At 29.8% G+C, this 14,229-nt stretch overlaps 2 protein-coding genes across 3 annotated transcripts; both read left to right on the top strand.

Annotated features, from left to right (window-relative positions):
* The first annotated feature begins 611 nt into the window (after positions 1 to 611).
* Positions 612 to 2,697, top strand: LOC105773154 (pollen receptor-like kinase 3). Its single transcript, XM_012594850.2, has 2 exons — positions 612 to 1,917; positions 2,003 to 2,697. The coding sequence occupies exons 1-2, from the start codon at positions 612 to 614 to the stop codon at positions 2,695 to 2,697; spliced, it is 2,001 nt and encodes a 666-aa protein (XP_012450304.1).
* Positions 2,698 to 7,756: 5,059 nt separating this feature from the next.
* LOC105773156 (uncharacterized) lies at positions 7,757 to 11,633 on the top strand. 2 transcript variants are annotated; one of them, XM_012594854.2, is made up of 4 exons: positions 7,757 to 8,539; positions 9,849 to 9,941; positions 10,926 to 10,993; positions 11,107 to 11,409. In XM_012594854.2, exons 1-4 carry the CDS (start codon positions 7,826 to 7,828, stop codon positions 11,222 to 11,224), a joined length of 993 nt encoding a protein of 330 aa, XP_012450308.1. In that variant the 5' UTR covers positions 7,757 to 7,825; the 3' UTR covers positions 11,225 to 11,409. The 2 variants fall into 2 exon arrangements, with proteins under 2 accessions (XP_012450308.1, XP_052488175.1); XM_052632215.1 differs by lacking the exons at positions 10,926 to 10,993; positions 11,107 to 11,409 and adding an exon at positions 11,427 to 11,633.
* The last annotated feature ends 2,596 nt before the right edge of the window (positions 11,634 to 14,229 follow it).

Here is a 14,229-nt window from a genome sequence, read left to right as displayed (position 1 = left end):
ATTTTTTTAGGGGGGCCAAAATTAAATTGTAATTTTTATGAATGTAAAAATATAATTTTTAAAAGATTAAATTAAAATTTTATCATTTTAAGGGGGCCAAATTATAATTTGACCTTTACTAATTTAAAATTTTAAAAATTTTAAAGGGTTAAAAAAGAAAATTTTCAATTTTAGGGGTGCAGGCCCCTGCCACCACCCGCCTACAGTCGCCCGTGCATGTTATATCATGAAAACCTGTACGAAGTGAATTGTCTTATGAAAGTCAAAGGAGACACTATTTTACTGCAGAAAGTATAGGCAAAAAAAATTCCCCAGTTTTTGAGCAATGATCATCATTTCAATCCATACATATTAGCGTGAATAATGGGTTCTTTGTTTTTTCACACCTTGACTTGTTCAAAATTCAGGCCATTTCCCTGTTTCTAAGCCTTTTCTTTTCAAAAAAAAGCACCAGACAAAAACAATCCGACCACCATGAACACCACCACCCTACGACAATCAAAACCAACACTAGAAATCATCAAAACAAGTGTTTCCAACAGTTATAACACCGAGATTTCATTGTTCAAAACAACCCCAAAGCTTCACTGTGTTTGCTTTTGGTTCAAGTAATGGCCGCCATTGTTACTTCTTTAAGGTTTTTCAGACCATTTCTCTTTGTTTCATTGTTATTGTTGTTGTTGAGATTGGTGTATGCAGTGTCGGATTCCCAAGCTCTGTTGAAGCTTAAGGAATCTTTCGACAATGCCGGTGGTGGCGCTCTTGATTCTTGGAACCCTGATTCTGCACCTTGTAATAAAGAGGGTCATTGGAAAGGTTTACTTTGTTTTAATGGGATATTAATGGGTTTACGCCTTGAAGGGATGGGATTATCAGGGAAAATCGACATTGATGCTTTGCTTTTGATTAAAGAATTGAGATCTTTTAGTGTTATAAACAATTCTTTCACCGGAAACATACCGGAAATCAATCGTTTGGGTTATTTGAAATCTTTGTTCTTGTCAAAAAACAAGTTTTCCGGTGAAATCCCGTCAGATTTTTTCGCCGGAATGAGATCGTTGAAGAAAGTTTGGTTGTCGGATAATAAATTTTCCGGGAAAATCCCGGATTCTTTGTCTAAACTTTCCCGTCTTATCCATTTACGCCTCGAGAATAATCAATTTTCCGGGGAAATCCCAGATTTTCATAAGCAAAATTTGATTTCCATCAATTTATCGAACAATAAACTCGAAGGGGAGATTCCTTCAAGTTTATCGAAATTCAAAGGAAATGCATTTGCAGGGAATCCAGGTCTTTGTGGATCACAAATAGGGATTGATTGCGGACGAGACGATAAAGACGACATTAAGAAGATCATTGCTGCTGTAATAACGTTAGGTGTTATGCTTCTTGCAATGATTATCTTCTTTGTAATGAAATGGAGAGCAAAGAAGCGAAAGAGTGCCCCCGGGGCTGCTGCCGTCGAAAGGGGAAGATCCAATGAGCCGGTTGAAATCCAAGTTTCGTTGCCGGCTACCATCAGAGAAGTAGGTCAGAAGACCGCGAGCCATCAGGCATGGCCTGGTAATTACCATGGGATGGTCCGTGGTGGTGCGGTGCCCGAGCTAGTTATGGTGAATGACGAAAAGGGTGTGTTTGGTTTGCCAAGTTTGATGAAAGCAACGGCCCAAGTACTAGGAAACAGTGCGCTCGGGTCGTCGTATAAGGCCACAATGTCGAACGGTTTTGCCGTGGTTGTGAAAAGGACCAAAGAGATGAATTCAATAGGTAAAGATGAGTTTGATGTAATGGCTAAAAGGCTTGGGAAGCTTAAACATCCTAATGTTTTGACACCTTTGGCTTACCATTACCGGGTCGAAGAAAAGCTTTTCGTTTACGATTACATCGCCAATGGCAGCTTGCTTTACCTATTACACGGTATGAGAAAACTTCATATATATTTGTTTGCAATACTTTATCGTCTTCCACGGATTCTGATGAAAAATGCATACAATTTCTCTAGGTGATCACGAAACATCATCTTCTGCACTTGATTGGCCTACGAGACTAAATATAGTGCAAGGAATCGCCGAGGGACTTGATTATATTCACGTTGAACTTGCTTCTCTTGATGTGCCTCATGGAAATCTTAAATCGAGCAATGTTCTGCTTGGTCCAGATAACCAACCGTTGCTTTCGGAGTACGGGTTTTGTTCGGTGGTAAGCACCGAAGGGGCCAAAACCCTAATTGCTTACAAGACCCCAGAAGCTATACAACATGGAAAAGTATGTCATAAAAGTGATGTATATTGCTTAGGAATCATCATTCTCGAGATCCTTACAGGGAAATTCCCTTCTCAATATCTCGACAACGGTGAAGGTGGAATCGATGTAGTCCATTGGGTGACAACGACAACTTACGAAGGGAAGCAAGCCAATCTATTTGATCCAGAGATCGCTAGTGGCTCGAAATCGCTTCAAGAAATGGAGAAACTCCTTCAAATAGGCTCGCTTTGCACGCAAGCAAGCCCAGACGAGAGGTTAGACTTGAAAAAAGCCATTAAAATGATACAAGAAATACGAGTAGACAACGACACCCCCGAGTCGGAGTCTGATCCTCAAGCTATAACAATCCAAGTTTCACCGTCTGTTCAAGACGAAGTTGGTGATGCAAAATCAAACAGCGACTTGTCTAGCATCCAAGAAAGCAACGTGTGAGCACGCAAACGATGATACATAGGATTAGAAAAATTTTCGAAGATCAATCAAGCCGCCATCGCGACGGGGTGATAATTTATTGGGCTACAAAGCAATTACAGGCACAAACCAATGTAAAGATTAAATTTTTTTTTTACCTTAGGATGATTGTATGCATATAGTTCCCACAGTGAAAAATGAGTTGCAAGTGGCTTTCTACAATGCTTTTTTGTAAGGCCATTGATGTACATGAGTAAAAATGAATATGTTTGAAAAAAAGGTTAAATTCTACTATTAGTACGTATACGAAAGTTGCGGATTTAGTTTTTATACTTTTATTTGATCAAATTTAGTCATTGTATTCTATGAACTGATCACTTTTAGTCTTAACTCAAATAGTAACACTTAAACCTGTTGGATTAAATTCAATTACTAGTTTTATATTATGCATATAATTGTAGATTTTGTTCATATTTTCCAATTGGATCATTCTAAGTCTTTATATTTTTCAAATTTTAAAATTTCAATCTTGACATAAATGACCATCATTAATCCAATTGATTGGATTTTTAGTGAATAATATTTGGAAATAAGGTTAAGTTGAGACTTAGTTAGAATGGAACCAGACTACTGTAGATGATAGGACTTAAATTAAATTAAGAGCACTTAATCATGGGAATCAAGAGAGTTAGTGTGAATTTATCTAATTTTTCCATTAATCTTTGTCTCCAAGCTTATGTATATAAGGTTAAATGATGGTCTTTCTGAACACTTTTACAATTTCTTCTTCTTCCAAGATTTTCTCTGAAAAACTCTTTGAAAACTTAAGTTCAGAAAAACCTCTTTGAAGTAAGGTTCACAGTATTCAGCCAACTTATATGTTAGTTCCAGCTTACTGATAATTATTGATGAACCCTAGGTTATTCTTAAAGTCATTTACGTGTTCTTCGTTCTGCATGCATAAGTGTTAGAATGGTGTGTGAGGCAGGAAACTTCCTGATTTTGTATAAGTGTTGTTGATTCTTGCATGCATGATCAGATTTAATAGAATGATGATTTGATATGTTTAATTATCCTTATTTTAGCTCAAGAAGATAACGAAGGTCCAAGTGATAAGGGTGAGGGATTTACTTTATAGACTTGTGTGAGAGTTTCTAGAGAGTTCCTTCTTACTTCCATGAGTAGAAACTTTATTACTTTACAAGCCATATGTCTCGTATAATATTTCAAATTGATGATATTTCTTTTACTTTAGTAAAATAACAGTTGAAATATATTTTATAACTATAACTTTATAATAATTATTCAGAGCTTCCGCTGAAATGTTTTTAAGTCAGACTGTTTTTAAATAGTGACATATCATTCTCAGATCCTATTGTAGGATTGGGTTTGATGTGTTACATAATACAAGCTAATAGAAATTAAAAATTTTCATTAACTACTCATCTAACGCTTAATTTAAGTGCAAATATTTTTTTATAATTTGCATAAGGGTAAATCATCAAAATAGTCACTTTTGTTTCGCTCGGGTTACATTTTAGTCATTTATGTTTGAAATATTACGTTTTAGTCACTTACGTTATCGTGTTGTAACATTTTAGTCACTGAGCGTTAATTGCCGTCAACAGTGTAATGGTAAGTTGGTGTGACATGTTAAATCATCATTTCAAATGAAGATTTTAGGTTAAATTATGCAATTGGTCCTTATATTTTTTTCATTTTGAGCAATTTAATTTTTTTTCTTTTAGGTTAAAAGAGAAGGAGAAGGGAGAAAAATAGGGGGAGAAGCAAAAGAGAATGGGAAAAAAAAGTTAAAAGAACATAAAAGAAAAAAAAATTGCTCAAAACGAAAAGATATGTGGATCGATTGTATAATTTAACCTGAAACTTTTATTTGAAATGATGATTTAAGGTTACATCGTTAACGATAATTAACAGTTCAATGACTAAAATGTTACAACACAATAGCTTAAGTGACTAAAACGTAACATTTTAAACATAAGTGACTAAAATATAACCTAAGGGAAACAAAAGTGACTATTTTGGTAGTTTACCCTTTGCATAAATGATCTTTGAACCGGATTAGACCAACTGGTTAAGAGTATTGGTTTGAAGACTGGTATTAAAATGATTGGATCGAGAATCGATATAAATCTGTTAAACTGACTAAAAAATTAGTTGAACCGGTGATTGAACTGAATTTTTTATTTTCTTAAAAATAGTCAAACTGATTAAATTAATAAACCAATAACTTGATCGATTTTGAATACCGATCCGATTTTAAAAAATTGATTTGCATCTAAACCAGTGCTGCTCCACCGCAAGGTTGCATGCCTTCCACGTAAATATTGGATGGAAAAGCCTAAAGGTGTTTTTAAGCAATTGGACTTCAAAATTCATTCCATTTTCATGAAATAATACCCAAGAAAAATGTTAAGGGTATGTAACCAACATTATATTTTGATTCTCATAAAATTGCTATAAGAAAATAAAAAAATTTATAAGGGACTAAATTATAATTTTACCATTATATTAATTTACAATTTTATAAAATTTAAAAAGGTTAAACGAATTTATTATTTTGGGGATAAAATCACTGTTTGTCTCTTATTTTTGCTTCTCTGTGTTAATATATAAGTTTCTTTTTGAACAATTTCATTATAGATTCTAATCATAGATGTTCTTTTAGAGATAATGCTTAAAACTACTCATAGTCCCTCCCCAACCCATAAATAGGAGAATAATGCATTTCAGCGCACTTAAACCCACGTCCTCCAACATTGACAACAATACTATACCAATTCAGTTAAGACTCAATCAATGTTAATATCATAAGCTAATTAAAAAATTAAGAAAAAAAACAATTATTATTATTATAATAATATTTTATTTTTTATATTTTTATATTTTTATATAAAATATATAAGAATTAATTTTAAAATATAATCCATGAAATATTAACTTAAAACACCAAAATCCTTAAACCTCATTTTTATTTACCATCTCAACTAAAAATTATTTTTAATACTTTTATATAAACATAGAGCTAATATTGTTTTTATTTATTTATCTTTAGGTTAAAGTGTGTTGTACTTTTTATTTATTAAAATTTAGTCCTCATACTTTTATTTTTAAAAATTATAGTCTTTTACATTTCAGATTGACACAATTATTTGTTTTGTTAAATTAAAATTAATTACAACATTATTTTTTAGTTACATAGTTATTAAGTGAGTTTTTTATTTCAAAACTTCATACCAACAAATTTAATAAAATTTAATGATGTTAACAATTAGACTTAATTTTAAAAAAAATACAAAAATTAAATTTTATATTTATATTTCATTTAATAATTCGAAGTATCTTGGGTCGTTTTCATGCTCGCTTTTTGCCGGCAACTGCATGTGGAGCTGATTAAATTCATATGTAGATAATGATATTTCCAAAGGTAACATTATTTATATATAGAAGGATATTACCAAATATACATACATATAGATAAAATAGGTAAAAATAATGTGAAAATTTATGTATTAAGAGTTAAATTGTATTTTTTTTCGTTTTTATTAAAAATTTGAGTGAATTAGTCTCTGTAAATTAGATTAAAGAGCAAGCTAATCCTTTCTGTTAAAAAATTCAGCCTTTTTTATTATTAAAAATTTTGGAGTGGTTGACGGAATAATCGGACAGTGATATGTGACGTGTTACGTGTATCTTATGGAGACATATAGAGACCAATTTTTAATAGAAAGATTGGTTTGCTATATGATCTAACGTATAGGGACTAATTTGTCAAATTTGAATAAAAGGGGCAAAATATAGTTCAACCCCTAATATAAGGACATCCATGATACTTTTATCGACAAAAGTATAATTCTAGTACAACTCACACATGGTATGCCTTAAATCAAAATAAATTTGAAGAGAACTCACACATAATTTACATAAGGACTCGAACCAAATCAATTGATAATAAAATGTTTTAATTTTTTTTCAAACCAAATAGAAAACTTTCTTTTAATATATTAATAAAACCAAATTCACTAAGGTCTACTGGGTTGAGTGGTAAAGAGCTCGATGTTCCTTAAGCAAATTTTTGGGTTCCAATTTTATGGATGAAGAAAACGATACAATATGAGCTTGCCCCCCGTTTAAGAGTCGGACATGACTCGACTCCAAATTTTATTAGGATCCAATATAACCGTCAAATAACTTTTTAAAAAAAGGTTAATATAACTTTTAATCCCCGAAGTTGACAATTAGATTCGCTTTGATACTTGTACCTTTTTTTTGTGTATTTTGGTATCTAAGCTTGACAACTAAGTCTATTTTGGTCCCTAAACTTAACAAGTCTAAAGTTTGGTGACGTATACTTGTACTTTTTTTGTCCACTTTTGTATTCGTAATGTCACATCATCAAATCTTGATGGAATCAAAGTTCAGATATCAAAATAAACTTAGTTGCAAAGTTACGTTAAAGGTGTAATCTAATCGACCTGAGCTTGAATATTGCCAAGCTCAAGCTCAATCAAGCATCCGCTTTTACGCTTCATCTCGGCTCGAGATGTAATCAAGCTACTAGCGTTCGAGCTCGATTAAACTTGTTTGTCAATTTTTGCACTCAAGCTTGAGCCCGACTCGATAATTAAACTTAGGGTTAATAATATATTATTGGTAATAACGCATTTAATAATATAAAAAATATGAAAAGCTCAATAAGACTCACAAGCCATATCAAGTATTACTAAGCTCGAATTCGACTCAATCGATAACTTGAGCTGGCTCGATAATTACCAAATCGAGTTTGAATATTTTTCGAGTCAAACTCCAATAACTTGCGAATACTAGTGTCTCATTTACACCCCTAAGTTAGGTACCAAAGTAGACAAAAAAAGAAAATACAGATAGCAAAATAAACCTAATTGCTAAGTGCAGGGACTAAAAGTTATATTAACCCTAAAACAAAATTCAATTTCCATCCGTTAATTCAGATAAAACCAAAATAATCAACGTGCTCAAAGATGATACAAATATATGTACATACATATATATAATATTATATATATATATAAGCGTTCAAAATAAATGTTCAAAAAATACAGTTTCTGGATTTCAAATTCCTCCAAAAAGCTTTAAAAAAATTTGGTTGATGGAATCCAAACATCTATGGCAACTCATCTCCTTCTATCTCTCAACCACCCTTGCTCTTCTCCGTCACCTTGTTCTTCACATCCTCACATTGAATCAATCTCCATTCATAATCAAATTCATGGATTTAATCTTATCCGTTTATTTCCGTTTATGTAATCTCATACCCTGCGCCGTTGATTTAGACGATCAAACCACCATCCATTTTTGGGTCACCAATCACCGCCGTTTCGACAGGCCGTCACTCGTAATGATCCACGGCTACGGCGGGAATCCACTTTGGCAATTCGTTTATCAAGTGGGTCCTTTGTCACGGAGGTTTAATTTGTATATTCCTGATTTGTTGTTCTTTGGGAAATCTCACTCCAAAAGTCCCTTCAGATCTGAATTTTTCCAGGCTAAGTGTTTGTCCGATGGGTTGAAGAGGATCGGAGTGGATCGATTCTCTGTTTACGCGATTAGTTACGGTGGGTTCGTGGCGTACAGGATGGCGGAGATACGGCCGGATGCGGTGGAGAAAGTGGCAATAGTGAGTAGTGGATTGTCTTTTACAGATGAACAGAGGGATCAACAGTTGAGAACAATCGGACGGCATCCGTCGGAGATTTTGGTTCCGAAGAAACCAGATGATTTGAGGTTATTGGTGAATTTATCAACGTTTAAGCAAAGTACTCTCAAATGGGTCCCTGATTTTTTGCTTCGACAGTTCATAACGGTGAGTTTGATGTTCCTTAGAGTTAAAATTATGGTCTATTTTGATTTTAGTCCCTCTACTATGCTAAAATTTAAAATTTATGTCATTTCATTTTAATTTGACATTATTTAATTTCTACTTTTTTTAGTGTTAACCAAAAATCTTTTCAAGTAAGCTAGAGGCGTTCATACCTACGCAACCAGATTTAGGTCATAATTGAGGTTATACTTTTTTGCCCTAGGATGGCTTAGGGTGGGTTTGGATGGATGATTGGATACGGTGCAATGCGTTTAGCCTATTTTTTCTCTCACACTACAATGTTGTTACAGTATCTAATCTCACCGCTACCGCTGTTTTTACACTAACCGCCCATCCAAACTCACCTTTAGTTAGGGATCACAATGAGACGAGGGGATACTTTTTAGTTCTAGGATGGCTTAGTTAGGGACGACAATGAGTTGAGGTCGGCGGATTTTTTACTGCCTCACCCTTACCAGACTATAAGCTTAGATCAATTCACCATGATTCAATCCTAACTCTTACGGAAAAAGTTGTGTGTGAACCTAAATTTGAAATTTAATACTAGACCCGACCCGACCCAATTCAATTTTAATTTAATTATTTAATTTTTTTATTTTGAAACAAATAATATTATATTTTTTAATTGTTTTATTTATTATTTTGAAACAAATAAGTTTTTAGTTTAAACTTAAATTTTAATATATATATATATATATATATATTAGGTTTGTATTTGGTACATTAACAGTGTATTTTTTCTTTTCCATAAGTGCCTTGAAAATTTGATTTTAATTTAATTTTTAATATTTTACAATACCCTATATATTAACCTTCTTACCCTACTTGTGTAGTCTAAAAATTTTATTGACAATGTACCAAATATTAACCATATATATAAAGGCATTTTGAACATATTACGAACAAAGAATTCATAATCATTTTGTAATTTTTGAAGTTATATAACCAATAACATAATCTGAATAATAGTTTAGTGACCTTTGGTGTAATTTACCAAAATATTTAATAGGTTAAAATAATTTTAATAGCATAAATAGAAATCTACATTAAATACCAAAACAATTGTGACATATGTCAAATTAAGATAAAAATTCAAGCTTTCAAACCTTTAATTGTTTGTGTAAACTAATAGTTATTATGGTATTTTTTTGTCATCTAATTATTAAAAATATAAAAAAATTAAAAATAATTATTCTTATCTAATTATGAAAAATTAAAAATTAATCACTTAACTATGGAAATTTACCCTTTTTTTTTTTTTTACTCACCCAATTATATTGAATGTTTACAGCTAATGTATGATCATTGTCGAAAGGAAAAGATTGAGCTGGCAGATTACTTGGTGAAGAAGAAAGCTGATCCTAACCTTCATGTCCTAACTCAGGTTGCTTCTTTGAATCCTTTCTTTTCTGGTTGACATTTAGTTCTTGAATTTGATAATTTTTTAATTTGGTTCTTGAAATTTTTTTATTCATATTAGTCTTAAAATTTGATAATTTTTTTCAATTTAATCTTTGAACTTGTATTCCACTCGTGAGTGATGACGTGACTATGAGATTGTGTCATGGTATCACTAGAAAATTTTAAAACATAATATAAAATCTAAAAAATAAATAAGTATTAAAATATATGAAGAAATTATATATATTTAAAATAGTTAGAAAAAATAGTTTATGACTTGGTACAATCTTGAAGGGCCGCGTTTTCATACTATAAGAAAATTAGAATTTAAGGATCACATTGAAAAAAATGTGTCAAGTTTCGAGATTAATGTGGAGTAAAAAAAATTGAAAGATTATGGTGAAAAAAGTTACTAAATTTATGAACTAAATGTTACTTTATCCCGACATTTTATAGCAAGATGCTAGACTCGCCCAATTATAACCTCCTTTAAGATGTTGAGAAAGTCGAGTTAAACCAACTAATAACTTGAATATTTCCAATGGATTTTTCTTATTAAAAATTATCATTTTGGAATGAAAACTTTATTATTTTCAACAAATGTTTTCGTCGCTAAAATAATTTGAGTTGGTATCACGAGTTAAATAAACACCATCTTAGAAGATTACTAAACTACTATTTTTTAAATAATGTATTAAAAGGGTTATGTAGATAATTTATTTTCTTTAAAAATAAAATAAAATAAAATCTAAAAGATTTTAACTTGGTCACATAAGGTAAAATTTCAATATTCCCAAACACAACCAAAATCTAATTATCAAAATTATTTACATTTTATTACTTTAACAATAAATATTAATTTAAAAAGAACAATTGTTTAAATTTTATATTATTTTTATTTCTTTACCATAAAACTAGTTTTAATAAAGATTACTAATTCACATAATGGGTTTATTTTTGGTTGAAGGAAACACTAATAATTTGGGGAGATCAAGATAAGGTTTTCCCATTAGAACTTGCATATAACTTGCAAAGGTAAACAAAGTAAATTCTCTTCATAATCTTTTTTCCCTTATTTTCACTAACTATATTTTTAAGTTTTTTTATTTAATTTCTAATTTTGAATATTTTTGGGGTACAAATTTTAGGCACTTGGGTAAAAATTCAAGGTTAGAGATAATCAAGAATGTAGGACATGCTGCAAATTTGGAGTCACCTGATGAACTCAATAAGTTGATTTTTTCATTTGTTATAGGTTGTTCCTAATCATAAAACAATGATTATCAAATAATAATTTCATATAAGCTTTGTATTTCAGACATATCTAATCAAGTATAAGTATCTTTTTTTTTATTAGTAAAATTAGGAATGATATTTACAATTTTGTAATAATATTAAACTAAGTATTATTATCGAATCTGTCGATTGAATCATAGCTCGATTGGCATGAATATTATTGTCAATGCAGGAAAATGTGGGTTCGAGTGCGCTAAAACACATTATCACCTTATCTATGGGTTAGGGAGGAGTTAAAGTAATTCTCGACATTGTCTCAAAAAAATATTACTATCTGAATCTGTATTGAATGTTCAAATCTAGAATTTAAGAAGTCAAATGAAAGTTAAAAATATTTTTTTTGTTAAAGTAAAGCTTATAATGAATTTGTTAATAGTAATTATAATATTGTTCCAATTTTACTATTAGACTCTATATTGTGAATAAATTGTGGATTTAACCATTATACTTTAATAAAAAAATTATTTTCAAGTTGGTTGATTTTAATCAATATACTTATCAAATCGTAACAACTAATTTTGTTTAGTTATGTTATGCCATTAATTTTGTACATGTAAAGTTGTAGATTTAACCACTTCTTCAATTATATCATTGTTAGTCCCTTCATTAGTTAGTTTTTTTTTTTTGTGTGAATGACATTACACGTGTGATAATATATTTGTCCTATAAGTTTTTAGAAATAACATAACGTAATGGATTTAACAACTACGATTTGATTATGACTAAAACTTTAAAATTAAAAATATAAACACTAATAATATCAAATTAAAATATTAAATCTAAATTCACAATTTGCGCACGATACAAAAACTAATAGCAAATATTAACCTAGAATATTTTACTCCAATTATTAGCTACATCCAAGATTATTATCAGTGATTCACCTTCCTTGAAATATGACAAGTTTAAATTCAAGTAAATAACCTCTTTTATCCTTAAGTTCCGAGAGTAGTTAGGGAGGGCTAGCAGGGTATCGACCCCGGGAAAATTTTTTATTTAAATTTTTAAAATTTTAATTTAATAAATATAAAATTGTACTTTTAATTTCCCCTAAAAATGATAAAAATTTAATTTAATCCTTTAAAAATAATAAAATATAGGCTATTCAAATGGTAAAATTACAATTTTATTATCATAAAAATTACAATTTAATTTCGATCTCTACCCTTACTTAAGTTTGACTTTAAATTGATATCCGAATTAGACTTTCGTCACACATTTGAGTTAATTTTTGTAATTCCGTTAAAATTAGATGATGTCAACCAATTGCATATGAAAAATATATAGCATGAGTTGCAAAAACATGTGATGAAAACCAAATTCAAATACAAATTTGAACCAAAAATAAATACTAATTTAAACATTGACACCCAACTAAAATCCAAATAATATACTTACCCTTCAAAACTCAAGTCCAAATTGGTGCAAAATCCATATTTTTTTATTGTTTTGAAAAATAAAAATATTTATTCCATCTTAATAGGTTTTATAATTTAATCTGAATAAAAAATTTATTATTAAAATAATAATTTAAAATCAAGTTCAAAAGGACCGAGCCTACTACAAAACCCCTCTACTATATCCTAAATTATATTTTGGCCCCTCTACTAAAAAATATGCAAATTAACCCTTAAACGTTACATGAATGAGAAAAAGAGCCCCTCCATTAAAAATTGGTGTATAAATATAAAATATAATAACAAATTTAACCTCAACTTTTACACCTTTAATCAATTTGACTCTACTCTTTTATTGGAAGTAAATTAAAAATTTTCAAACAAATAGGGTTAAAAGGTCAAAAGACCTTAATAACAAATTTTAAAAATCCAATTAAACCCATTTAAAATTTAAAATTATTTAAAAATCATATAAAATATAAACAAAATTTATAAATAAATTTAAAATTAAATAACAATGCCAACCCCAAAAGGAATAGGAATAGAGATAAAATTCTTTTAAAAATTTTATAACCATTAGATCTTAATGTTTTGGTATTGTTACTTTTTAATAAAAATTTTAAATTATAAAATTCTTATAAATATTTCTATAAACTTTATTTAAAATTTTTAAAATTTAAAAAGGCTAAACTTTTTTTTAATTTGTTATCAAGACATTTTTATTTTTAGCTCTGTTAGTTTAATTTTTTTAATTTACTTCCAATGGAAGAGTAGGATCGAACAAAATATGTGTAAAATTAATGGTTAAATTTGTTATTATACCTTAAAAATATAAACACCAAATTTTAACAGGAAAACTCTTTTACTCACTCAAGTATCGTACAAGGACTAATATAATAATATATCCACTTTTTCAATAATGAGACTAAAATGCAATTCAAAATATAATACTAGCTTTTATAGAACTTTTACCGACCAAACCTACAAAACTGAGCAACTCAACAATCGTTTAATGAATACACACTACTCACAACATTTTTTTTTTGTAAACTCTGTATTTTGCATTTATTGAATAATTTAAAAGTGTTTATTTAAATTTAATTATAAAGAAATAAATATTAGTATAAATTTTTTTATATATTTTCCCAAAATCACAAGAAAAACTGATACCACCGAAATAAAGAAACTATATAACACAAAAATACGATATCCAATAAGAATGTACCACATGTCACATTCTTATTAGCTGGTTTCGTGTTTCAAAATAAAATAAGATGAGATTAGTAATTTAAATCTCACTTAACAGTATAATTTGAGGGCCACTTTTGCATTTAAGCCAGAAGAAAAATGTTTGGTCTATTAACCAGTAAGGTTAACATCAAACAATGATGAACAAACATTCAGTGAAAAGAAATTTAATATCACTGAAACAATGTGCTTTGACAGCCTAGTAGTTTATGCCTAAAATACAAATGAGGGATCAGGAAAAATATATATATATTTCTAAAAATAAAAATAAAATAAAAAAATAACGAAAAATATGACGTGGATCTCTATATGCGACCAAGGACAATAAGC

The sequence above is a fragment of the Gossypium raimondii genome, chromosome 6 (genome assembly GCF_025698545.1).
Source record: "Gossypium raimondii isolate GPD5lz chromosome 6, ASM2569854v1, whole genome shotgun sequence".
Lineage (NCBI taxonomy): Eukaryota > Viridiplantae > Streptophyta > Magnoliopsida > Malvales > Malvaceae > Gossypium > Gossypium raimondii.
Note: the sequence above shows the minus strand (reverse complement) of the source record. Positions and strands in the feature narration are given on the sequence as shown.